Source organism: Oryzias latipes, chromosome 14 (assembly GCF_053564925.1).
Source record: "Oryzias latipes strain Hd-rR chromosome 14, Olatipes_Hd-rR_3.1".
In the NCBI taxonomy this organism is placed as follows: domain Eukaryota; kingdom Metazoa; phylum Chordata; class Actinopteri; order Beloniformes; family Adrianichthyidae; genus Oryzias; species Oryzias latipes.
The window spans coordinates 15,344,320-15,370,254 of record NC_136250.1 but is presented as its reverse complement, the minus strand read 5'-3'; the positions used below and the strand labels follow the sequence as shown (position 1 = coordinate 15,370,254).

At 38.0% G+C, this 25,935-nt stretch overlaps 1 protein-coding gene across 1 annotated transcript; it reads left to right on the top strand.

The window, feature by feature from the left end:
- Positions 1–284: 284 nt before the first annotated feature.
- On the top strand, positions 285–24,505 carry LOC101159692 (GDNF family receptor alpha-4). Its single transcript, XM_004076416.5, has 8 exons — positions 285–759; positions 12,192–12,458; positions 12,548–12,640; positions 12,729–13,098; positions 16,198–16,307; positions 16,795–16,929; positions 19,690–19,826; positions 22,612–24,505. Exons 1-8 carry the CDS (start codon positions 705–707, stop codon positions 22,792–22,794), a joined length of 1,350 nt encoding a protein of 449 aa, XP_004076464.1. The 5' UTR covers positions 285–704; the 3' UTR covers positions 22,795–24,505.
- The last annotated feature ends 1,430 nt before the right edge of the window (positions 24,506–25,935 follow it).

Sequence of the window (25,935 nt, the reverse complement as noted above, 5' to 3'; positions counted from 1 at the left end):
TAAAAATCCACTCATCCAAAGGACCTTATAGGCTGAATTAAACAACAAAAAACACTGTAAGTCTTTAAAACATATAAAAATGTCCACTTTAGAGAATTATAATGCATCCTATCGGGAAACCACGACGGTTTATTTGCTTTGCGCATCTCTTGTGATCATCAGGTTGATCCACTGGCTGATTCCGATACAACTAGTGTCTGCTAACGGGACTACAAGCCAGCTGCTCTCACGGGGGAAACATTTGAGCGTCACGTGGACACTCTCACATTATCCAGGGGCCAATCATTACATGTTCAGCAGCCTCTGCGCCTTGGACCTCGCTCTGGCTGGACAACTGTGGAGCTGCGCCAAACACGCAAGTGCGCCACCACACTTTGGAGTCTGCGCGTCTGGCTGTTCACGGAAGATTGATAATCTTTCCCGTTCAAGGACTTCAATTAGATTTTTATTAATTAAAACAATTTATAAATATTGTGAGTTATTAGAAAGGAAATCAATGGGACAACAAAATCGCGAGAACTTGAATCGCTCCGGTTCAGTTCTGTCAACTTTCCATAGACAGTCCTGAACTGTCTCGGTGCGCGCAGCAGCAGCAGCAGCAGCGGAGGAGGAAGAGGAGCAGGAGAAGACTGGATGAAGCAGGAGACGGGTCACTGAGTTGCAGCGAGCTGGGTGCGACTTCCCCATCACATCTCAACTCTCCAATGTATTCTGACAGAATGCTGATCATTGGAGTTCTGCTAAGTCTCTTCTCTCCAGGTAGGCATGTTTTATCTTTTTTAAATCATTTTGAGAGATTTTTTCTTCCAGTCTGGAAAACTCCATATTTGTCTGATTCCCCAAACTTAACCAGGAATCCCCACATCTGTTGTTGCATGGATACTGGAATTCTGATTTTTTTTTCTGCATTATCTACAAAAGTTGCAAATATATACTTAGATGACCTGACTTCCTAAAATGAAAATACTGTAGAATGTGGAGGATTACAAAGGATGAGGTGGAAAACAGATCTTAAATTTTACTTCTTTTTAGAAAAGTCTATCAAAAAAATCTTGGCACATCTTCTATTTTAAAAATGAATGACATTATGTCTTGATCTGCAGGCTCTCCCTGGAGTTTACTAGATATTTCATGGACACTAAAATATGTTCTCTTTGTGTTTCCCTTCAAATGTACATCAGCGGTTGATCAACTAAAAGGTTTAAAGTCTCCTGCTGACAACTTCTGAACTGTAACATGAGGGGTTCTCTGGGTGTCAGAGCTTTAGGAATCTTTGATGATCAGATGGAGATGGAGATATTTGACACTTCAGTGGATGCATTTGGATTCCTTCACGTTCACACGCTGATTCACGGTCCTCTGAATTGTGATTGAAGTCAGTAACGTGGAGGGGGCAAAGATGTCCCCGTCCAAAGAGGTGGAAAGCTCTCGTGCTCTGTGGTTATTGATAGCCAGTTACATCATTCACTAGATCAGTGTGTGTGTGTGTGAGCTCTTGCTAAGTGTTGTGGCTACTAATCTGCTGTTCGCCCAAGTTCATGAGGTGGTCTTCACATGATACAATAACAGCTAGTGTGCAGCACTATATGCAGTCCAGGCTCATCCGAATCCAAGGAAACTCAGATGCTGCCAGTTGGAACTGTTTGATGGAGATTTGTATCAGAAATGTGATAAATGCTTTCTTGTGAAATTTGGGCACCTGGCACACCACTTAGTGTGTCAAAGCTACCTGCCAGGCGTTCAGGTGGAATCACTCCAAAAAAATAAGTTTTTTTTTTTTTACTCAAAGTGCTAATTAATTGGGTTCTGAATCATTACACATGCAAATGAGACATTCTGTCGTTAGTTCTGCCATTACACCTGACTGCAAGATTAAAAAAAACTTTAAAAAGATAATGACTGTGCAATAAACAAGTTAAAATCTCTGTGCTGAGTTATTATAGTGTAATATGTTTTCGAGCTGCAGACAGTTTTTCTAGACTGTTAAGTGTTGGTATGATGACACTCTGTCTTGCTGTGGCTAATATATAAATAGGCATGCCCTCCATTTCAAGCAATGTTATTTTTTTCACTTTTAATGTCTCTGACGTTGTTTTGCTCTGTGACCTCCACAATGGCGGGGGAAAACCTTCTTCCCAGCATGTCTGTCAACAGAACTGAGGAAAACAAGCAGGCATTTGTTAAAAGCTCAACATCTGCTGCTGGACTTCACTGGCTGTTGAAATACGCGAGCTGTTTGGCCTAAAAATATAATTTTTTACATTTCAAGTGAGAGTCATTGACGTTTTTCCTAAAAGTGTTGTGAAGTGGTATTAAAAGTGAAGAAAAAAACATGAGACCTTGATAATCTTTAAAAACAAAATAACAAAAACAGAAAAAAAACTAGTGTTGTGAAATGACACCTACCTGACTTTGACTCATAGCTGACAGACCTCTGTGGATTAACTCAGAAGTCCCAGTGCAGAATACAACTGCTAATTGAGTGTTGCTATTTTGGTGCCTCATTAATTGGACTTGATTGAGCCGTAACAACGGTTGTCATAGATTTATTATAGCTCATTTAGAGCCTGTGTTAAGTTACACAGGTCCTCAATGGACTGACAAACTTGGCCATTTTCTTTGCGACTAATTTTCCTCACTATGTCTGACTCTATCTGCTCCATTTTCTTACCACCAAGTATTTTTTCCCCTCTCTTAATGCTAAGAAGCAGTACTTACGCGGCCTATGCATGTAACAGTGTTTTGTTTGGGATGACTGCACAGAAAACATTCAATGGCAGTAGTCCCAATAAGCATTATTTTGAAAAAAAAAGGGAACAGAAAACCTTTTTCTGGCTGTTTCAGTTTCATTACAGAAAGCTAATGATTTTAATTAGAATCCTCCAATCAAGTATAACTCCAAAGTACATCAGCATGATACCTGATTACTCTCTGTCAAGCTCATTAAAACAAGTTTCTTGAACGCTAATTTGTGTCACTTATCAGTCACTGCAGCGACTTCAGCATCCTGCATGGAGTCGCTCAAACCAAAATGTCCAGACCGATGGAAGCTGTCAGTGTTTGCGTGCAGCCAAGAAAATGTTTGGCACAATAAAATTTCGGCCTGCACTCAGCAGCAGCAGTAGGTAGAAGCCTGAAATATTCCCTCCCGTTCCAGACTCCCTGAGTGGCTGATGCGTTGAGCATGGAGTGCTGTGGGGGAGGGTCCTGTGTGAAGTGAGTGACACACCTCATTAGGTGAGACATTAGCCATGTACGAGGTGCACTGTGTCAGAACATGAAGGGAGGATTTCTGCACCCACTTCTTAAGGAGTTGCTACCGGATTGATCAAGATTTGCAGCAATTTACGATTAAAGCTGTAAACCTTCAGTTATTTTTCTTCCCCTTGTTGGGCATGCATAACATTTGTTCAAAAAGATGAGAGCTACTGTCTCCTCTTTTTGGGGTGTATGTATAAACTTTATAATATCTCTAAAAAGACCAGTCTCTGTCAAACCCGGCACACTAACAACACCTTCTATTTTTTTTGTTTAAAACATTAATTTCAAGATTTTTACAATGTATTCTGTCGGAGTGTCTACACCTGTTATAACGGTAAACAAGTTTGGGATCAAGTTTAAGGATTTTAAACTTTCTTTTGTAAAAATTGAAAAAATTGTAAAATTGTAAAAAAAAAAAATGAAGTCCTGAAGCTTTTATGCACGGTGCTAGACTGTCCATTGACTCTATATGTGACTCCTCCCCCTTGGCGTTCCAAACAGGAAGTACCCAAAGCTCCAAGAAGATAAATTCCCATAGACGTCTATAGAGAAATAAACAGTTATTACTCAGTCATTTTATTTGTCAGAACAACCATTCTTGCTCTACTACCTGTTTTTGGTAATCCTAATTATTTTTTCAAGTGATTGGTTATAAACTGATGCCTCAGTAAAAGAATGTTGATCATTTGAAAAGTTTGAATGATAGATTCTTCAGAGCCCACTTCAAGTGGTAGGGGTGTGGACTTCCAACGAACTCACTCCTGATTGGAGAGAGTGGTTGCCATAGATACGATGACTCAGACCAACTCGGACCAATCACCGCTTACTGACGCTGTTTGGCTACAAGATAGTGGCGTCCGTATTGCAGACTTCATTTCGTCGGAGGTGGATGAAAACCTTTTTCCATGAGTGACATCACACTCGCTCAGTCCAGGTCTCATACGCAGTCAATGGGATGTACTCCTCCAGTGACTGCGTAGCTCCAGCAACCCTGTGACCCTGAACAGGAAACGAATGAGCTTTTATTGTGTCAACAGAAAGAGCAGTGGTCAACAAAAGAGTCAGATTTCGTTATGGAAGTTATGGAAATGATAGTAAAATGCCAAGAGAGCATAAAGATAGAGGTCATTTTTAGTGCTTCATTAGTCAGTTAATTTATAAACTGTTAGGATTTGTTTAGATGTCGACTTTTTTAATATGTAAGTCTAGAATAAAATGTTATGTTTTTAATATACCAGTAAAACTATGTGTTTTCACAAAAGGACAAAGTCCAGATAATAGCTTTCTTGACACGGCCTTGATAGCCGTTTGAGTTGAGTTTGATTCATTTCTCAACACAGAATTATTGCTGCTATGAAGGTTTGAAAGGTTTCATGTCTGTACTGACTTGTCTTTGGGTATTTTGAAAAATTTTCTCTGGATTTAAATGTTTCCAGAAACTGCTGGAATCTTTTAGTATTGGACATATATACAGATATAGTAGTAATAAATGTGTTTTTATGGTGTTAGAATCAGTTCAGTTGTTTTGATGAATTGGTATTAAAGCAACAGCTTGATAGTTCACCAGTTGGAGAGGGTATCACTGCCAAAATATTTGATTAAATCATTTAGATTTATGAGGTAATTATATGATTCATCATGGTTTAATTTATTATCCTGTCATTTTAATTGTCATTCGAAAAAAAACATTTCTTTACTTGAATTTGTTTTCTATACAGCTGAAATGAAGAAGGCTAAACATTTATTATCAAAATTAAGAGCTATTGTATAAAAAAACAGACAGGAAATGTATTCGTCAGAAAAATGTTACAAGGTCGTTTAAAGGAAAAAGGATCCATGGAGTTTATGAATGGAAATCACAGATTTTTTAATTCTTTTTGTTTTTATTTTTTTGTAAATTTCAGTTCAATTCTTGCATTTGCTAACAAAGCCTTATTTGCTAAAATTCAAGTTTTGTATCTCAAAATTATTAACTGTCATAGTGACTGTTCATATAAATGACAGATAACTTTACTACTTGGGTAAGGATTTAGAAAAAAAAGGCAAAGAGGAGTAAACTTATTTATAATAATTTGTCAGATGTAACTTTGCTAAGATGGGGAAGCACGACTGCTCTCCAGTCAAAGATGCCTCAAAAATGCTAGTTTATGTAGGAGAAAAAAATGTGCATAACATTTTGAAAAGGTTTGAAGGTGCGTTTTCTGTCAGGAATGGTTTTTCCTGCAGAGTCGCCATATGGAACAACTGCAACTAGAAGCAGTGACTGTCAGGCTCCCACTGAGGAAGAGAAATGTGAGGTGAGGGCCGCTTTTCACGTTCATTTGTGTGGAACTCCTGTGTGATTTCAGTTCGTCCATCTGCTCCAGTCTATAAATGACTGTGAAGGGGTCTCGATAAAGCTAGATGTGTAACCATGTCGAAAGGTGCTATTACAAGTGGACAACAATGTTCCTACAACATCCTGCCTTTTAAAGAGTGGTGTAAACGCACTTGGAGAGGACTGCAAACAAAGAAAAACATCGAGCTTTAGCCACACCTGAATAATTCCATCAGGAAAACGGCATCTAGAGTGGATTCATATCCACCTGAACATGAAAACAAAAAAACTGTTCACGTCTTCAAAACCGTTTTACGGTTATGCGTGTTAAAATCATGACATGCTCTCAAAGATAGCTGAAGCACAACCACCACTGAACCAGAAGAGCTTGATGCAAACAGGGATTTTCAGATTAAAACACTTTGACACAGAAAAAAAGGTTTTTGTGTGTGGTTGCATTTCCAATAAGAAACCATTTTCACCCTGCAGGATGGAGAGGTGGTGCTTTAGGGAATCATCCTTAAGGATAAGAAAGCTTTAGACTCCAAATGCTCTGTCACTACTTGTTTTCTTATTTTTCTTATTGCCAGATGGATAAATTTCCATATTAGCTGTCAATTTCTTTAAGAAAAAGTATTCATGGACAAGGATGCAGGAGAAAAAAAAATCAACTGAGATACAAAGAAAACATAAGCATTTCAAGGCTTTTGAAGTACATAAAGAAGTCAAGAGTTTAAAACACATAGCTTTGACGGTTGAGTTAATGGGTTGTGCTCTCTGCTGGAGTAGTTGTCCTTTAGCTGCTCATTGAAGAAAGGTTGTTTTTTTGGCTCTGGTTTACAGTCATCAAGAAACCACATCACCTACAACAGATGTGTCAGTTTAAATGTGGAGTGGATTGCTGTCATAACGCCAGATGTCAGCAGGATTTTACAAATTCAGCATATGTAAATGTGTAACACGAGAAATGCACAGTGGCAATAATAATGCATGAGACCTCTGTGCATCAGCACACCACTGCCTATTTCAGCATGTTTTATTATTTATTTCGATGTCATTCCAGGCCTCCGTACCTTGTACTAAATTGTTTGTACAAAATACAAATTTATTTGCACAAAATGCTAACTTGTACCCACAAAATGCTAATAAAGTATTAATTTGTGACCACTGAATTGCATTTTCTGAGCACAAAAACCCTAACTTGTGCACACAAGATACTAATTTATTTACACAAAAAGCTAACCTGTGCACACAAGTTACTAATTCATGCACATAAAGTGCTAACTTGTGCACACAAAACGGCAACTTACTCATAAAAAATACTAATAAAATGTTAATTTGTGGCCACAGAATAGCAGTTTGAGTGCACAAAATGCTAATTTGTCTGCACAAGATAATAATTTGTACCCTAAAATACTCACTTGTGCGCACAAATGCTAATAAAATGCTAATTTGTGACCAAAAAAGAGTAGTTTTTTGCGCACAAATACAAATTTGTGTGCACAAAAAGCTAATTTGAGGGAACTGTTTATTTATTTATTTTTTTAGGTCATGTCTAGGGCTTTTTGTTGTGCAGCTCGTATGTTCTTTTAGACTTTTTGTTTGTTATGTGATACATAAACTACAATTGTTTGATTGTCACTTCTGATTGTAATTCTAAAATCCTCCAAGAAAAAAAGTGTGTAACCTTTTGGGTGTTATCTGCGTATGAAAGCTTCCTTGAAAAAAGGCTATGCTTAATTGTGATAAATTGGTCAATTAAAAAAGCTCTCATGGTGGTTTTTGCCATTGGGCTTCCTTTGAAAATACTGGGCAGGAAGTAATAACATTGTGTGACACAATTTGGATGAATTTTCATCACAGTTGGTTAATTATTATTGTTATTTTTTAATTTTCAGAAGAAACTATTGTTAAAAAAAAGTTGTTACTTTAAACATCTATCTTTTGTGTCCTCCTGCTCATATAAATAAAAATTTTAACAAAAATGAGAGACACTGCCTTTCCCATCATTAACCCTAACAAGCGCTGGTTAATCAGGTGTCACTATGAAATGTTTTTGGTTTCCGCAAGTCACACAGAAATGCATCATACATAATGCAATAATGTTTTTGGTTGAGATAAAAGCAAGCGTGAAATATTGTCATTTCAAAAATCCACCGGATCAGGCTAATTTCCTGCCTGAGAGATCGAGTGAGCAGCTCAATTGAGAAGCCGATCTATGTTGGCTAATTGGTTATCTGTTTTCTCTCTCTGATTAAAGAGTGTTTTTGGTGTTTATATCATGTTCTAGTGGCATTTTTCAGATGATGGAGGACAAATATAAAGAAAATTAAGCTTAAACTTGCATTTCTGAGTTTGTTTATTCAAATCATTGTGAATCAAGATGAGATGGGAAAAAATGCTGTTTGAAAAAGTTGTGATGTAGCCACAAGATCCCTGCTCCGAGCTCTCAGCAATGGTGAGGGGAAGGGGGCGGGGTTGCTCCAGTGAAAATGGTCCTGCCCACAACACAGAGGCATACTTCTTATAAACACATGCCACTCTGCAGAGACTATGTCCTAGAAAATGGGCGACAGTGGCTCAGGTGGTTGAGCGGGTCGTCCAATGATCGAAGGGTTGGCGGTTCGATCCCCGCTCCCACCAGCCAAAATGTCGTTGTGTCCTTGGGCAAGACACTTCACCCTCCCTGCCTCCAGTGTGGCTCCACTGGTGTGTGGATGTGTATGAATGATCCCAGTGATGGTCAGAGGGGCCGTAGGCGCGAAATGGCAGCCACGCCTCTGTCAGTCTGCCCCAGGGCAGCTGTGGCTACAACCATAGCCTACCATCACCAAGTATGAATGAGGAGTGAATGAAAAATGGACATAATGTAAGCGCTTTGGGTGTCTTGAAAAGCGCAGATAAATCCAATCCATTATTATTATTAAAATGACACCGTTTTAAAAAAAATAAATTATTTAAGCTAAAAACAGCATAATTAAAGGACCACTAAAAAACACTTTTAATAAAAAGAACAAAAGATGATGGGAGTGGGACTTTAAAAAAATGTAAATATTTAAAAGCTTTGTTTGATTGTGAATGAACAGTTGCAGGAAAGGTTTTATTCTGGGTTGATTTTGATCAACTTTAGTTGTGTTTATATTCATTTTGATCTTGAAATTATTTGTCAGATCTTGGGTATTGATGAGTAACAAAGGCTTTGGTTGTAAATTCTTAAACATTAATTTTAAAAACATTCAAATTTGAAAGCACAAACTTATTTCACGTCCATGAGAGGTGATGCAACCACTTTGACTACACTGGAGATGAATGAGCACAAATAGTAACAAGTAGTTGTTGGCAAGTTTCTCTTTTTGCTCCATTTTTTCTTTTTTTTTTATTGCTTCGCTGCAATTTCCTTCTCCAGTCTGTGACTTCCTGTCGACAAGTCTCTGCTGTCACAAAGCCTGAGCACATTTCATATCATCATCACACTTTTACACCACAGTCTCCACTCCAGTTAAATTACTGCCCAACAATCTGGACACTCCGCGGCCCATCCCACGTGTTTGAAAAGGAGTTTGCAGAAAAGTGTTGCTCCATGTGAACATCGGCCGTGTGTGTGGTGACGTTAATTCTCATCAGCTCTGCCTCACAAATTCTATTAATCACTCCAGCGAGAAATCAATAGAGTGTATTACGACACACATATCACAGTAATTCATCTCCGTTTTCAGTGTTTTTTCCTTTTTGTTTTCTTTTTTCTCCAGCCCTGTGTTTGTCCTTTACCTTCACATCAGGTTGCAAATGCCGAAAAATGAGCTTTTTGTTTTATGATCCTTTTCCCCTTGTTCATCAACACAAGTGTTGATTGAAAAAAATTCGACAGAGCTGCAGACTCGACAGTATCTATGGTTGTACGATGATTTCATTCATGAACATTCAGTGCTCATGGGAGTGTGGATGAGCAGTGAAAAGCTTTCATAACCTTAAAATGTGTGATCGTCTTGATTCATCAGCGGTTAAGCCTCAGGGGGAAAACACTGAGAAAGAATAATAAAGATGATGTTCAGTGCCCAAACAACAGATTATGTGAAGCTTGTTTAAACTGCAGCTGAACACTGTGGGATTTAACACGTTGGCGTAATTATGAAAATCCTGTGCCTGGCAGACAGACAGGTGATCATCTCTGCTATACATCCTGGGGTGCTGTGACTGTGAATCACCACTCTGTTTGATCTCCCCCCCCCCACCACCTCCTATGGAGTCACTGCGGTAGCTTTGGAAGTTTTCCTGCAGCGACGATGAAGCGCGGCTTCTGTTTATGATATATCTCATACCAAGGTGAGACGCGGACCTCAAGCAGTGCCTGAGATTGCAAAACATGCAGCAGCAGAATTGTATGGCAGCCGAGCTTTGCAGCGCCTCTCAGCAGGTGCTTAATCGAAGTGTGTGACAAATCTAACACAATTGTGTGTGTCTGCATATGAGCTTGTGTGATATACAGTATGGGTTTCTATCTTGAGGTATCTAAGGATAAGACATGTATTTTTTAATAGGCGGTATTCATTAAGTCTCTTTATTTTTCAGATCTTAACACCTTTCTGTCTTTCCCCGCAAATGCCGTGTTACAGAAAAAATGAATATGATGAAGTGGGAAAATTGTTTGCACAGTGTCAACCCCAACTACTTGCTAAGTCTGGAATCATTGTGCACATGTAATTTGTGGGAACAATTATGTGTCATGTTGGAGAAAATTAATTTCCTCTCCATCAGAACCATTTTTTTTTTAGCTTTTAGTTTTTTTTTTTTTTCCCTTTGTCTGCCTCGGGCTGTTTGGGTCTTCCCGCATTGTGCTTCTCATAGAGAAAAAAAGTCAACATTAGGAAACGATTAGCAGTTTTCCCATCATTCCAGTCAGAAATGTATCGATGAAAAGTCTTTATCGCAGAGGACACAGAGTTAGCTTTCAGAATAGCACATTTGTAGGAGAAGAGACACATTTAGAGCGCCACATTTGACCTGTGTTCATGTGATCATCATTTTGCATATGGACACATTAACTTCAGGTCATGGCATGTGTTTTTCCAGGACTAGCAGCTGCTGCATTCCAACGGGAGGTGGGGTGGTGTGGGGAAAGCATTGTGTGAAAGCAACATTGGAAACCAAAATAACATTTATTGCTTGGAAATGTTGAATTTCCTCAGAGAGCGCCTGACATTGGTGTAAACCTTGCTCCCCGTGGATGGTCTCTTTGCTGCAAATGGCTTTGCCCCCAGCTGTTCAAATGGCTAAAATCCTTAAAGTATTTTTTTATGTAACAGCATTATGGGAAGGTTTTCACATGTGTTTTTTTCTTTTATTTTTTAGCTTAAATAATAAAGTTGCTAGGTCTATTTTTCTGAATTTGCCAGAAAAGTTTTGTGAATATAAATGAGATTTTTGCATATCTAAAAACCACTGAACACTTGCCTGTAAGAAACAATTTACCAATATAGTGTGTAAAATGAGGTTTGACAGAATAGTAAAAGGTTCAGTTAACGCAGTGAGGTAAACACAAAAAAAAACACAAAAAAACAGAGAAATTCATCTGCTGTGGAAACATGTCAGAAACACGTAGAACGTGGTGATACCCGGCTTTCTGTTTGGATTTTAACATTAGAATAAACCATAAAAGTTTTTTTAAGTTATTGACCCATATAAACAGATACTATAGCTCATGCAGAATTACTGTCTAAATCTTCAAAATTGTTTTTATTTTTGTTGTTTCTGTTGTAAAGATGAGTAAACAAAAAAACTAAACAAGTAAATATATAAAACAGTTCTATTGTGGTTTTTACATCGGACTCAATCCTGAAACAACAAAGAATTAATGATAATTTAGAAAACAAAGGGGGGCACCATAGGTAATGTAATGAGTATAATGAGTTGAAAATCCTACAGAGTTACAGAAAGTCATTAAAAAAAGTGGAGATTGACTTAAGAAATACAAGACAGCCCTTAAAATTTGCACTGTGATCATCTTTTGATCTATTACATGAGTTTCGCCTGTGTTTGTTTTTTTTTTTTTTTTAATTTTTATGTTGATTATGCCAAAAAAAAAGACCTGAGTTATTTTCTAGTACATAGTTTCTGGAGAGCGGCAGTAACTGAATAGAAATTCGACTCTGAGTTGTGGCCGCCCCCCTTCCCCTCTCAGTTGCTGAAAGCTCTCTGTTCTCACACCGCTTTGTTAGAATTACAACCTGCTACAGCACATAGGTTCCTAGGCATACTTTGGAAGTGAATCAACTGTCAGTGGAAGAATATGGACATTATTTTGGATGCCTTTTGATTGGAACGAGTTTGATGCAAAAACGTCTCAATCATCATCAATGGAAAAATACAAAAAAATAGTTTGGTAATGTCTGGTAAGAGTTTTAACATGTAACATACTGTAATCTGTCTAAATAATCATTTATTTCATTTCATCGTCTTTGTAGTACGATGAAATGAAATAAACGTTAGTTCAGCTCTTTAGACTGCACTCCTCTTGCTATTTTGTCTAAATTAATTTAAAGGATAAGTCCATTTAAGGGCTAAAGTGAATGCTGAAGCTTTCTTCCCATGACTTCCACCTCTGCTTTTCCTTCAGGTAGTCTTGCAGTGTCTCCATCCTTGGACTGTCTAGAGGCAGAGCAGAGGTGCCTCCAGGACCAGTCCTGCATGGGACTTTATCAGCTGTTGGAGTACTGCTCGGCGGAGGAAGCAGTGGCACCTCTCGGTCCAGATGCTCGCTTGGAGTGCCTGGAGGCTCAGAGCTCACTGCAGCATTATCGCCCACTTCAAGTTTGCAAGTGTCAGCGTGGCTCTCGCAGGGAGGAACACTGCCTCAGGGTCTACTGGACTGTGAGGTTCGGAGGTGGGTGAAAAACTGGCATGTGCCGAGCAGCGGGCTCTTTAAAAATCAACTCCAAAGTCTATGTGGTCTTTTTGTGCCCTTTGCTTTAGTGTATGAAGAGTACGAGGTGTCACCGTATGAGGAACTGGAATTAAATCTGCTGAGAAACATTGAGATGTATCGAATGGCCTCCATTGTTTCAGGTAGATCTAATAAAGTTCGGATTTTGCTTTTCATATTCCCACATCTGCATGACTTTGTGTTTTTTCTTCTGCTGCACTTCTCCAAAAGCATCCTCTCTGTCCGTGGATGGGCAAAACCAGTGTTTGAAGGCAGCACAGAACTGTGGGCTGTTCGAGAAATGCGGCTCACTGCGGTCAGAATATGTTGTTGCCTGCACCAAGCCGGTAACACAAACTGACAACAGCTGTAACCGCCAGAAATGCCACAAAGCTCTGCGGCGCTTCCTGGAGCGTGTCCCAGAGGAGTACAGCTTTGCTTTGCTCTTCTGTCCCTGCACTGACACTCTGTGTGGGGAGCGCCGGAGGAAAACCATCGTCCCGTCATGCTCCTATGAGGAGAACCAGAGAGGCGAGGAAAGAGTTGTGAAGCCCAACTGCCTCAGCCTACAGAACTACTGCTCCAGAGATGAGCTGTGTAGGTAAGATCGCTGTGAGTGGCATGAAATGTGACCTTTTTAAGACCAGAACTCATTTGGGACTGAATATATTCAGTGCAGCTGTTGAGGAATTTTCTCCAAACTTCCTACAAAAGTAGATCCACGCTGGCTTCCCTGCTTCTATTGGTTCTCGCATAAAAGGGTTCCAAAACTCACTCAGCATGTCCTGGCCTCCAGGCTTCTGCCCAGAAGGCCACAGTAAGCTTCTAAAGAGAGGAGCTGAGCCACTTCAGCTGTTTCTTCTTATCCTGAAGTCTTTGCCACAGAGAGGTGAGAACATAGGTTGACTAATAAGTGCAGAGCTCAGCTGTGGTAGATAACCAAACTAAAAGGTACAACTTTGGTCCCGAAGCTGAACTGTACTTACTATGTAAAGTACTTTTCAAGTAGAAAAAGCTTTTTAAGGTCAACTTTGATTGCACAAACGGCAATAAAAAAGTCAAAAAGATTCAAAAAAAGGGTTAAAATATGTATTTGCTAATAAAAGCAAAGCAATATTTAAAAAATATCAGGTATGCCTTCTTTATTCAAGCATAACGAAAAGTAATTAAGTGAGGGTGGGCTTTGAAAGGGATAACATTTCTAACTCTGTCATACAAACTAAGTTAGAATATTTTTGTTGGTAAAAACATTTACATTGTTTATGGCCTAAATGGGAAAGCTTAGCTCATTCTAACTATGAGATGCATTGACTGCTCTTTTAATGTCACTTTGAGAAAGAAAATTGATTATTTTGCTTTGCATTAGTCAATTTTTCTTTAATATTTTCAGATGTTTTGCTTGGTAAAATAACTTCAATGATCAGCCATCAGAACAGCTGTCATTTATTTTTAGATTATTGATGACTAATGGGTTGATTCATCTTTTTCGGCTCTGTGGCAAACTGTTTCATCATTTTTCTCCCGCTTTTCATAGATCTCCAACGTGATTATGTTTACTGAAGTCTAGCCTGTGTTGAAATGTTAAAATTGGTAAATAGGTGAAAAAGCACATCGAGAACCCATCCTGATTTTCTGAAATTCAGCTCTTTCCATTAAGCAGCATGAGTTCACTTATCGAAGCCAGAAATGCAGATAATTTCTTTATGTACGTTTTTAATCCTTTTGTCAAAGTTAATTACCTTAAATTTGAAAAATGGAATGGAATTTCCTTTCAGATTAGTTTACTCCGTGAAAGTCCCATTCAGATCATAGTTTCTAACCCATTTTTAAAACGTCCCCGGTGATCTTTTGATTATTATTATGCCTTTTTTTTGTTGCCAAAATCAGAAAACCTATGTCATTTTCTAGAACATAGTTTCTGCAAAATGGCAGGAGTTCATTAGAAATTCACCTCCAGATGGGTGGAGCAACTGAGAGACTGAGAGATCTCTGTTTACACGCAAGCATACAGCCCCTTACAATGAACGATTTCGGAGCTACCAGCCGTACAGTTTGAAGCTTAACCAAGGAAAACGAAGACGTTCGTGTATCTATTTGTGTCCAAGTGGATGCATCAGAGTGGAACGCAGCAGAGAGCTTGTGGCCTGCTAACTGTAGCTATTACGTCACAACTAAAATCTGTTTTTTAAACTGCATTTTTTCATCTGCTTCTTATTTACAACAACTTGAAAAAAGAAATACTCAGAAATTCAATTTTAAGCTCAATTTTCTTAATCGTCAGTAGTCTCAGAACTCACGAGTGAGTTATTTAATCACGTCAGCTGTTTACAGTGAATTAGGAATAACCCCCCCCCCCCCCCCCCCCATTAGCATTGTTTTCAATCAGAATTTAGCGTAAAGGTTTCAAAAAGTTTTCTCATTGTTTTGACCTTGTCTTTGCCTTGTTGTGGATTTTTTCATTTTTTTTGTCTCTACATATTTGATTATTGATCATTTTAAAACATAATAACAATTTGACCTCAATTTTTGCAATAGAAAAAAAATGACTAAATTTACCACTCGGAATTGATCTTTTTGGACAGTTTCAGATTTTGTTTCAATTATTGTGTTATATGATCAAAAAGAAATCTGTAAAAAAAAAGCTGTGGTTATACTCAAAAGATGATTGTCAAGTGTTGTCAAAAAAACGTTTTAAAGATATATATATATATATAAAACAAATTATAAAGTAGGAGGATAAGGGTTGATATATGTCCAGTATCACAAAAAAAATGCCACAGAAACATGTAAAAAAAAAACAATTTTCATTACAGTGGGTCTTCAAGGCCATGAAGATGTTTTAAAAATGTAAAATTTCACTTTCAAATGTAAAGTGAAGGACTGTCTGCTCCTAATAAAGGGTTAAAAGCAACCCCAATTGAAGTACAGTTTCTTTCAGGTGCTGTTAGTCATTCGCTTTATTATTTACTTAAATGAAGTGAAGCTTCACAACAAAGCAGCCAAAGCTCCCCGTACAATGATGCATTGTTAAAATATGAAAAGACTAATTCATAAAAAATGTGTCACGGTCAAGAGTAGGTTTCCAGTTCAGGAGCTGGGAGTTACTTGAAAAACAAAAACGATGAGCCAAAAGGCTGTTCTGGGCACAAAATGATAAAACGGAGATTGAACCAAAACAAAAACCCTCAAAGACTCACAATAAGAAAGCCCACATAGGAAAATCGGGTCACTCTGCACCACTGGGATTGATACACAGCAGGAAAGCTGGTAAGCACAATTCAGAAGGGAGAAAAATATATCACACCTGAGATTCACAATCTAACAAGAAATAAACTAAAAAAGAAAAAGATCAACATACAAGACGGCATGACAGACTTTTTTATTCTTCACAGTGAAAACTCCATCCTGACAGGATGTCAGCAACTTAAACAAATCAGAGATTAAAAAAAAATCTAACTTTATGAGAACATTTTAAAAAATTAATAAGAGCTGCATGCATTGTCCACACAACAGAATTACATTTCTGCAGGACACAATGAGGAGAAGGGCAGCAGGGAAGACAGAGACACTGCTCTTCTGTTTGTCTTCTATAAATAATGGCAGTATAACATGTTTTTATAACATATTAATTTTAAGATCTTGTTGATACAATAAACCTCTCATCATGTTTTGTGCATTGTTTCATGTGTGTGTGTGTCAGATCCAGATTTGCTGATTTCCAACACAACTGCCAGGCTTCCTCCTTCTCTGCCTCTGGCTGTGTGAGAGAAAGCCGAGTCGTGTGTCTGAAGGCCTACGCTGGACTCATAGGTGATTGCAGCAACACAAAAACTGATTTTTTCTTTTTGATATAAATAGGAAACACTAAAAAAAATCATTTATATAGTTTGTATATTTGCATCCTGCCTGCATTTGGTTTATTTGTTGCACAAAATGGAGGTAAGCTCTTGGGAGAAACGAGGGGTCACTTGTCAAAAGCTGTTGCTTTGGGGATTCAGTCAAAAACGGTTTTAAACCTGATTCAAAAACAGCATTTTCAGCAATTCAACAGAAAGGTGCAGGTAATATTGTTTTCTGCTGTTTCCCACCCTCCAAAAGTAATTTTGTGTGCCTACAATTATAAATATTGAGAGCTGGAAAAGTGCTGAATCTGGATCTTTAGGCTTTCTAACATTGTTTGCAGACTGTCTCGACTTTTGATCAAGGTGCGATCTCAAAGTCAAGTTAAAGTGATGTGTGCTTTGAGGCGACTTTTAGGATTGCACTTGCAGTTTGACTTTCCTGTGTGTATGAACAGGAACCATAATGACGCCCAACTATGTGAGCAACAGCAGCACAGAGGTGTCGCAGTGGTGCACGTGTGAAGGCAGCGGGAACGAGTGGCAGAGCTGTCAGCGCATCCTGCAGATGTTTAGCAACAACCTGTGTCTGCGTGAGTAAGATGCGTCGAGGCTGGAAACAGGCTCAGATCAGATGTGCCTTCACAATAAAATGCTATAAACCATACATTTTGACAAAATTTAAAAGCCCTTCTGCAATTATATGTCCAGCTATTTTAAAAGAGTTTCAGTTTTTAGCCAAAAACAAAAATACGGTGTTATTTTCCAGGGCAAAGTTTCTGCCGAGTTTCAGTAGTTTTAGAAATGTGCATCTGTGTTGTGGATCGTTGTCGCAGAGCAGCACCGCCTCCCTTTTCCCATTATGGAGCATAGCAGGGAGCTTTTGGTCCGCCCATTGTACCACAAATACAATTTTTTTCCAGCAGCATTTTTTCATCTGCTCCTGATTCACAAGGATTTTAATAAAGAAATACTCCGAAATGCCATTTTGATCTTAATTTTCTTAATATATATCCTCCATCATCAGAAAAATGTTACAAGAATATTTTCAAAACTCCAAAAACAGTATTTGCATTTGGAATGGGTCTTTAAAAGAAAGTAAGGGATTATCACTAAAAAAACACATTCAGCTAAAAATCACCCAGAATACACACAAGTGTGTTTAAAATTTAATTCTCCAGATGGATAATTTTGGTATTTTGGTCCATTTGTCCTTCATCGGCATCTTTGGCAAACAGGGCAGTAGATTGACATGCTGATCATTTTGACTACATAAATCTTTGCTGACAATCTGCTCTCTGTGTCAACATAATAACAGAGGAAATGTTATCTTTTAGCTGTCAGATGTGAATATTATCTAAATTAACGTTGAGATGCTGATCTAACAAAGCACTTTATAATTTGCAGTGATACAGAATTCAAATGAGGAGGGTCGTAATTGGGGATCGAGCAAGTGAATCGCTGAACCGTAATGTTTTTCTTCTAAATATATGCATAGCAGGAGACGCCTTTCCCTGGTGTCTGGCTGCTTGCCAAATATGAATGTGATTTTCAAGCTCTGTGGAGTCAATGAATACTTTGAACAACTCTAATAAACATAATGTGGATTCTCGTTGACTCGTCGCCAAAAAATGGAGCCTGAAAAGGTCGTCCTCGTTTTGCAAAACAGAGAAAGCTGACTTAGAGTTTTTTAACTGGGGCTACACCTACAATATACTAAAAAACAACAATGAAAACATGTTGCACAGTCACATGATGTGTGAACTGTATAGGTTACACAATATATTTATAATAAAAAAACTTTCACCTAATTTATGATTTAAGGTTTGTAAACCATTTTGGAAATGTTATTTAAACCAATGTGGAGATGTAAAAAAGCTCCTTGGATCTTCAAAAAAGATTTTATTCATTCATTTATTTTTGTTTGGGTTATTTGAACATAAAAGCAAGTTTATTCAATTTTTTACAATTTAATATTAAAATGTTATTGGCCAAGACATTTTTTAATACTTAGATATAGATAGATGAATTTATTAGTAACCTCCAATAGAACCAAACAACATATTTTTTTGACAAAAATTTATTTTATATAAAGTTATTTTTGTCATTAAAGACACGTTTTGCTGTTTTTAGCCAAAATCAAAAAACCTGTGTCGTTTTCTAGGACATAGTTTCTGTAAAGCGGCAAAAGCTCAATAAAACTTTCTTCTAAGTTGTGGGTTGGACTGTTGGAACGGAGTACGCCTGCCCCCACTTCCCATCATCCATGTGTTTACATTCTCCTGCTAGCTTGCAGCCCCTCACAACCCCAACTAGGGCTGCACTATGTCAGGATAAACTTGCGATATGCAATATGAGTGATCAATATTGTGATAATGATATAATTTGCGGTAGATAAACAAATAGCAAAACAACCAAAAACATCATTCCCATTTGATTGCAACAGTTTAAAATTTATACTCCAAATGACCCTCGTCGCGGTAGGATGCAAATATCTAACATAAAAGGGCTCATCTGATTGGTCAACAACGTGGAAGGGTCCATCCGATTGGTCAAATGCATGAATGGATTTATTTGATTCGTTAAATGCTTCAAACTGCCATAAGATTGTTTTAGCACATTTAAGGTAACCATTTATTGCGATTTTTGCTGATTTTTGCGATATGCATATTGCACAGCTTGATATCGCGATAACGATAAATTTGCAGCATATTATTCAGCCCTAACCCCAACCTAACATTACTGGTGCAACAAAAATGGCGAGCAATATCGGACCTATCCAGCTGTACAGTTTTGATCCAGATACCAGCTCAGGCGAGGAAAACAAAGACGCACATGGATCTATTTGTCTGCAAGTGGCTGCATCACAATGGAGCGGAGCAGGGAGATCATGTCCCGCCAATTGTAGCTTGTATGTGACGACTATAAGATTTTTCCAATGGCATTTTTGCATCGGCTCCTGATTCACCACAACTTGAATAAAGAAATTCCCTAAAATTTCTTTATATACGTCCTTCATCATTAGAAAATGCCACCAGAACATGTTAAAAACACAATTCTAATTGGAGTGGGTATTTAAGTTTGAGCATAAATTTTGGAAAATTGAAAGTTATTTTCTTGCTACTATTGAATATTATTTTGTTTAAAAAGATTTCTGCCTTAGTAAACAGAAAATACACTGGAGGCCTGGAGAAAATGCACAGATAAATACATGTAAATGTTAAAGTGATGCAAAGGCAAGAGTTAAAGCCATGTTTTTCTGCAGCATCAAAGATGCCCTAAAGTTTAAATGCGAGCACTGACAGTTTCACCCAGTTTACAAATGATGGAGTTACCTGGCAATCTCCTTTCAGGCAATGCCATCAGCTCCATGGGGATCTCTGCACCTCCTCTGGTGGAACAAACCCTTGCGCCAGTATCTCAGCTCCCTCCACATGTTTTCCAGGAGAGCGACCATGTCAGAGAGAACACAGTCACAGAATTGAACAGTGTAAGTACTTCTTCCCCCGGCTCAGTCTCTTTTTGTATGCCATGCACATTCTTCAGCTGACTTTACATCAGGCAATAACACCAGCAGATCTCCTGGACTGTCAAAACCTTTTCTGTAATCTCAGATTAATTTTTGTTGCTATCCTGTCTGTGCAGTAGAGGAGGATTAGTTTTTAGTGAGTTAGACTTACACTTCATTTTCAAGTATACTCCATACTCATGCCTGTAATCCTCCTCATACTAAACATCAACTCACTCCAGTCAGAAGCTCTTATACAGTTTATGCATTCTAACTGAAAACTAGAGGTGTAACGATTCATTTTAATAATGATTCGATTAAAATCATAATTTGTGGTTGATGATACGATTCCTACTCGATATTGGTTCATTTTGAACAATTCGATTCACTGGCCTAAAATGGATCCGGGACATCTTTAGCCAGAACTTCAACCAGTGTGACTCAAACAGTGCAGGTGACGTTTTTTTAGATTCCTTGTATTTCTTTCAAGATAATCGACTGTAAATTAAATATGTGCAAACAAGTACACAAGAATGAATGAAAACCGTTTTGTTTTTCCACATCAAAATAATCCAAACTGAACATTCTAGCACACTGCATGGTCATGTGTCTTTGCTAAATTCAAAGTGTGTCCACACATTGAACTGGAATGATGGCATGATCATTTCTTGCTGACATCACATGTGAGTTGTCCACTGTGTTGGTTGTTGTTACATTATAGTAAATAATCACCCCTATTGAAAACAGTTGGATTATTTCTCATGGGTGCAGTAAAGTGAACATTGCAATGTAACAGTTCCACCTTTATATTGTGCTAACAAGTGTAACAGGAAAAAAGCATATTGAGAATATTAAAAAAACATATATATTTTTGTATTTCTGGTCTGTGCGTAAAAACAATAAGAGTTAAAATATTTAAATTATGTTTCATGCTCTCAAACATAATGGGCAGCTGTAGTGCAGTGGTAGGACAGTTGATTTTTATATATATTTAGGTCCAGGCTTTTTTATCTCACCTTCATCACCATGAAACACATCTGCACGATGCCCAGCAGCTCTTTACATTGGAATTTTGGACATCATATATTTGTGTTGTTGGTGTTACCCAGGGGTCCCCAAATCCAGACCTCGAGGGCCGCTGTCCTACATATTGTTCAACCAACCTGCCATTGAAGCTCCTTATTAGCTAAACACACCTGATCAGCAGCAAATAAGGCAGGGTTTCTGGAAAACCAGCAGGACCCCAGCCCTGGAGGTCTGGATTTGGGGACCCCTGGTGTTACCAAACGGCTGGACTGGTAGCCATTTTGTTGATGAGAAAATGCTAAAATATCTTATAAATGAGGAATAAAAAAACAGCAAAAGATTAAGGAGGTGTTTCCAGAACTCTTGAAGAAGATCAGCTGAGCATGTCCGCTCTGCGGTCACATCGCAAGTTCAAATATCCTGCGACCTGGAAATGTGTTTAGTGCTACAACAGCTGGAGACACAGCTACATTTTTTTTATCAAATATTTTTGATTAATGAGTGGATAAATCACACAACGTGTGACCTTTCATAAAAAAGGGACAAAGTAAAGAGTTGAAAAGTGGACACAAGTGTGGAGCAATGTCCCATTTGGGAAAATTGTTTGAAATAACCGCAATATATCTTATTTATTTATCAATTTAATTTACATATGTAAAAATATTTTAAAATCCACTTCAATCATCTTTTGATCTATTTTAAAGTGTTCCTAGTGATCTTTTAATGAATATTATGCTGTGTTTAACCAAAACCAGAAAACCTGACATATTCTAGGACATAGTTTCTGCAGAGCCGCAGTAGGTAATTAAAAATTCACCTTAGAGTTGTGGTTATTATATTATATTATATTATATTATATTATATTATATTATATTATATTATATTATATTATATTATATTATATTATATTATATTATATTATATTATATTATATTATATTATATTATATTATATTATATTATATTATATTATATTATATTATATTATATTATATTATATTATATTATATTATATTATATTATAGTATTGATACCTTTATAATAACCTTGCCCCCCTTCCCGTCACCCATCCGTTTACATGATCTCATGCTAGCCTACAACTACTCACACCCCCAACTTAACATCATTGGTGCAACAAATAGGCGAGCAATATCTGAGCTTTGAGCCAGATGCCAGCACGGACGAGGAACATAAAGACGTACACGGATTATTTGTCCACAAGTGGATGCATTAAAATGGAGCGAAGCGCCTATTATATTTTCTAAATAACAAATAAGCTCCTGATTCACAATTCTTATAGAACTACTCAGAAATGCTATTTTAAGCTTAATCTTCCTTATACATATGTCCTTCATCATCTAAAAAATGACACAAGAACATGTTAAAAACATAATTTTTTCCTGACTTGGTTTTAAGCCTTATAATAACCATTTTGTCGGCTCTTTTTAGTACAGGTTTTTGACATTTTTTTTACACTTAAAACATGCAGGATGGGAAGATTTGCTTATAGTTTTCAAACTGATGTACACTAAATTCCTCCCACACAGACACATTCATCAGTAAGTTCTACATCTTTGTTTGAAAACTTTATTTCTCCATTTTTTCCTTTTTGCTGTATGACACTAAAACATTCTCACATGTGGTAAACTGCAATGTTGATTTTTTTTTATCCTTCCTGACCTCCCCTCCACGCTTCACTGCTCATTTTAATTAGAGGAATCACTCTTTGGCTGCTTTTATAGATGGAGGACAGCGATGAAGAGGAGCCAGAGGAGGACGCAAGGGATGAATTCAACATCATTCCGCCATATTCGGAAAAGGACTCCAACACTGAGTCTGGTGCCAGAGGAAGTCAACGGGGAGCAGCTAACCGAGTAGTACCTGTGCTGCCTTTACTTCTCCTGCCATCTCTTATCCTGAGCTGAAGCCCCAATCTTATTCTCGGCTTACATTGTCCACCCGCTGCTGCTGTCAAACGCATCCCAGAGTGAACCACAGGGGACAGTTCTAAGGAAGATGCTTACGAAATCGACCTTTTCTCACTCATAATACTTTAGACGGCATCTCAGCCTAATTTTTTATGTACCTATTTCCATTGGAACCTCTGTAGGATCCTTCAGTGTTTTTGCTCAATTCATCGCCAGTGAAAAGAAGACAACAACACTAGCACGTACGTGAGCGCATGGGTGAATTGAGACATGCTGTCTGGGCAAATACTCAATCTAGAGTCAGCTTCACACTCAAAGTACATCCCCTCTTTCATGAAAAAGCTCATTGCCCGAGGCTACTCTCACTATACATGCTTCCATAACTGTACCCATCTACTCTGCTGCAACCAGGCACGAGCAAGGCTTTTGATTTCTATTTCATGACTCATGTCACATCCGTTTTTTCGGCTGCGCCTTCAGCTCCTCTTCTCCCTCTGACATGCTTCGGCTGAGCATCACAATCCACTTTACGATGAGGTAATAAAAAAGTAAGCCACAGTTAAAGTGTTTTGAAAAAAGAAATAAATAAGAGACACTTGAAGTTGCTCAATTTGACAAAAAAAAAAAAAAACTGTAGATGGCAAAGATTAGATTGGTTCTTCTCACTTGGTGCACCAAAAAGTCAGTCTTCTTCTGTCCCTTTTGTTAACACAGCACTTAATATTATTCCTGCCACATCAAATGGCTAGGAACTCAACCATGGGCAAAAGCAATGAAATCAAATTCCATTGTTGAAACAGCTCAGAGAGAAAAGCCACATAAGCAATTACAACACAATTCAAATTGCTCGGCATGCCGAGGTAGGTCTGGAGTAAGGCTCGCGGGAAAAAAAGGCAATTTATTGCTGTCATACCCTCTCCATTCTTTATCCTCAGGAGATCTGTATTTAGTGCTCCTTCGCCATCATGTACTTTAGATATTTTGTGAGTGAGACAGCGATGGGGACGAACACAGGAGACTGCAAAGCCTGCTGGCTGCTCTGATCATTGAGCAGCACATTGAGCCATTATCTCTGCCTGAAATATCTTTTGCTGATGTAAATGTTTTTTTTTACTCTTATGGCTCATTTTCCTGTGAAATTAAGGAGCTGCAGGGTTGGAGGTGAGGGGAAAATACAGCAAATTTCTTTTTTTTCTTTTTTTTTGCAGAGAGATAAACTTGGCCAATGTAATAGCGAGTTTGCAAAATTACTCAGTATGAACTCTGCAGAGACAGTTATTTATTTAATTTTTTTACTTTTAATTCATTATGGGCATATCTTCATGATTTCTTTTTTCCCATGAGGCATTATAAAATATCATCGTTTTAAATTCAGTTGGGAAACTGGTCATCATATAGTTCATTTTTCTTTCTTTACATCACAGTTTAACATGACCAAACTGATATTGATCAACAGTGTGATGACAGAAATACTGCACTGACCTGCCTGAGTCCGGGTCTTTTCTACTTCAAAGTTTCTCCAAGTCAAGGCAGGACTTTGATGGGATGTTGGAAGGTTAGCAGATTTGCACTGACTGTTACAAACGTCTTGGTAAAGTGACATCATGCTGTTTTTTCCTTCCCCCCTTCATCATGGAACAGCTCCAACGCGAAAGAGGAACAGTCACTTGACATTTGTGAAATGTGGCTTCAAATTTACACACCGTCATAACAAAACATAAAATCACTCTTGGAGGATGTTAAAATATTCTGTTCTATTTATGGCAAAAGGTAAACAAAGCTGTAAAAAGTAAAAAAAAAGACTTTTTTGAACACTACAACATTCTGTTTTTGCGGGGTGTTTCCACCTGAAAATAAGAAGCATGTAAATAGTTGTAATTATATGTGATGTGTATTTAATGCCTTTGCAAATGTGGAACAAACTGCATTACTGTAAATAGTCTGACCATCAAAAGCGTTTTCTGACCTGTTGGCTGGTTTGCAGGGAAAATGGCGCTGACGATGCTTTAGCTGACAAACTGTCAGTTAAAGCCGATGTTAGGGGTTAAGAAACTCATTTAAGAAGGTTATCCAACATGTGGCAAAACACGCTCTCAGTCTGCCGGGTCTAAAATTTGAAGCAAGAGCAAATAAAGTGGAAGGCTATAAAAGCTAGACAAAGAAAAATGACTCTCTAGACAGAAAAAAAACAAATGCATATTGAAGATAATGCAGCAAAAGAAATGGCAAACAAATGAAAGAAAAAGAAGTCTCCTCGTGAGAGACGTGTGAGAAATCAGCTGAATGAAATAGGACTTAGATGCAGAAAAAGCCAAATCCAAACCATCAGTTACAGCTGAGCAAAAGAAAACAAGGTTTTATTGCTCTACAGCTGGAGTTCAAGGATGACTGGATCAAAGAAGGATTAAGGAATGAGTCTGCAAAGATCATGCTGGAACTCAAGTTTAGTCAACAACCATGAAGTATTGGAAGATGAGTGTGCAGAGAAAAACTGGAAATGCTCAGAGACGTTGATGGTATGGGGTTACTGGCTGCTTAAAGCTATGTTCGCACCGGGCATGTTTAGCATGTTCACACTGGACTGTTACTAGCCAATTCTAGCACATGTCCACCACCTACAGTTGGAAGAGGCTTTGTGTGAAATATCGAAGTGGTGCAACTCTCACAAGTCTTGCTCCAGGCTTTTTCTTTAACAAGTCTATTCCAATGTATGAAAGAGTTGGTGTCGTATATTTCCGGCCGGACACAAACCACAATTATTAATTTCCTCTCCGTGATCAATTTTCAAACACTTGGAACTTCTGTGAATCAAAAAGGACGTCATCCATAAGTCACTACCAAATCCTAGTCTCTGATTGGTCAAAGTTCGACCTGGTTCAATAGCTGTGCATATCGTACATAGAGCCTGAAAATGGTCTTAAAAAAGTGCTAGTTACGCGTTTACACAAGAGTTTTGAACGCAGTAGCTCAAAACACGCATTTACGCGCTTTTATATTGACTTTTCATTGGAAGTGTTAAGGGAGGTGTGAACGTAGCTGAAACCTGAAACGTGACTTTTCATTGGAAGTGGTCGCTTGAATGTGCATTGCAGACGACGGTGTGAACGTGGCTTACGGAGGTCACATATCTTACAAGAA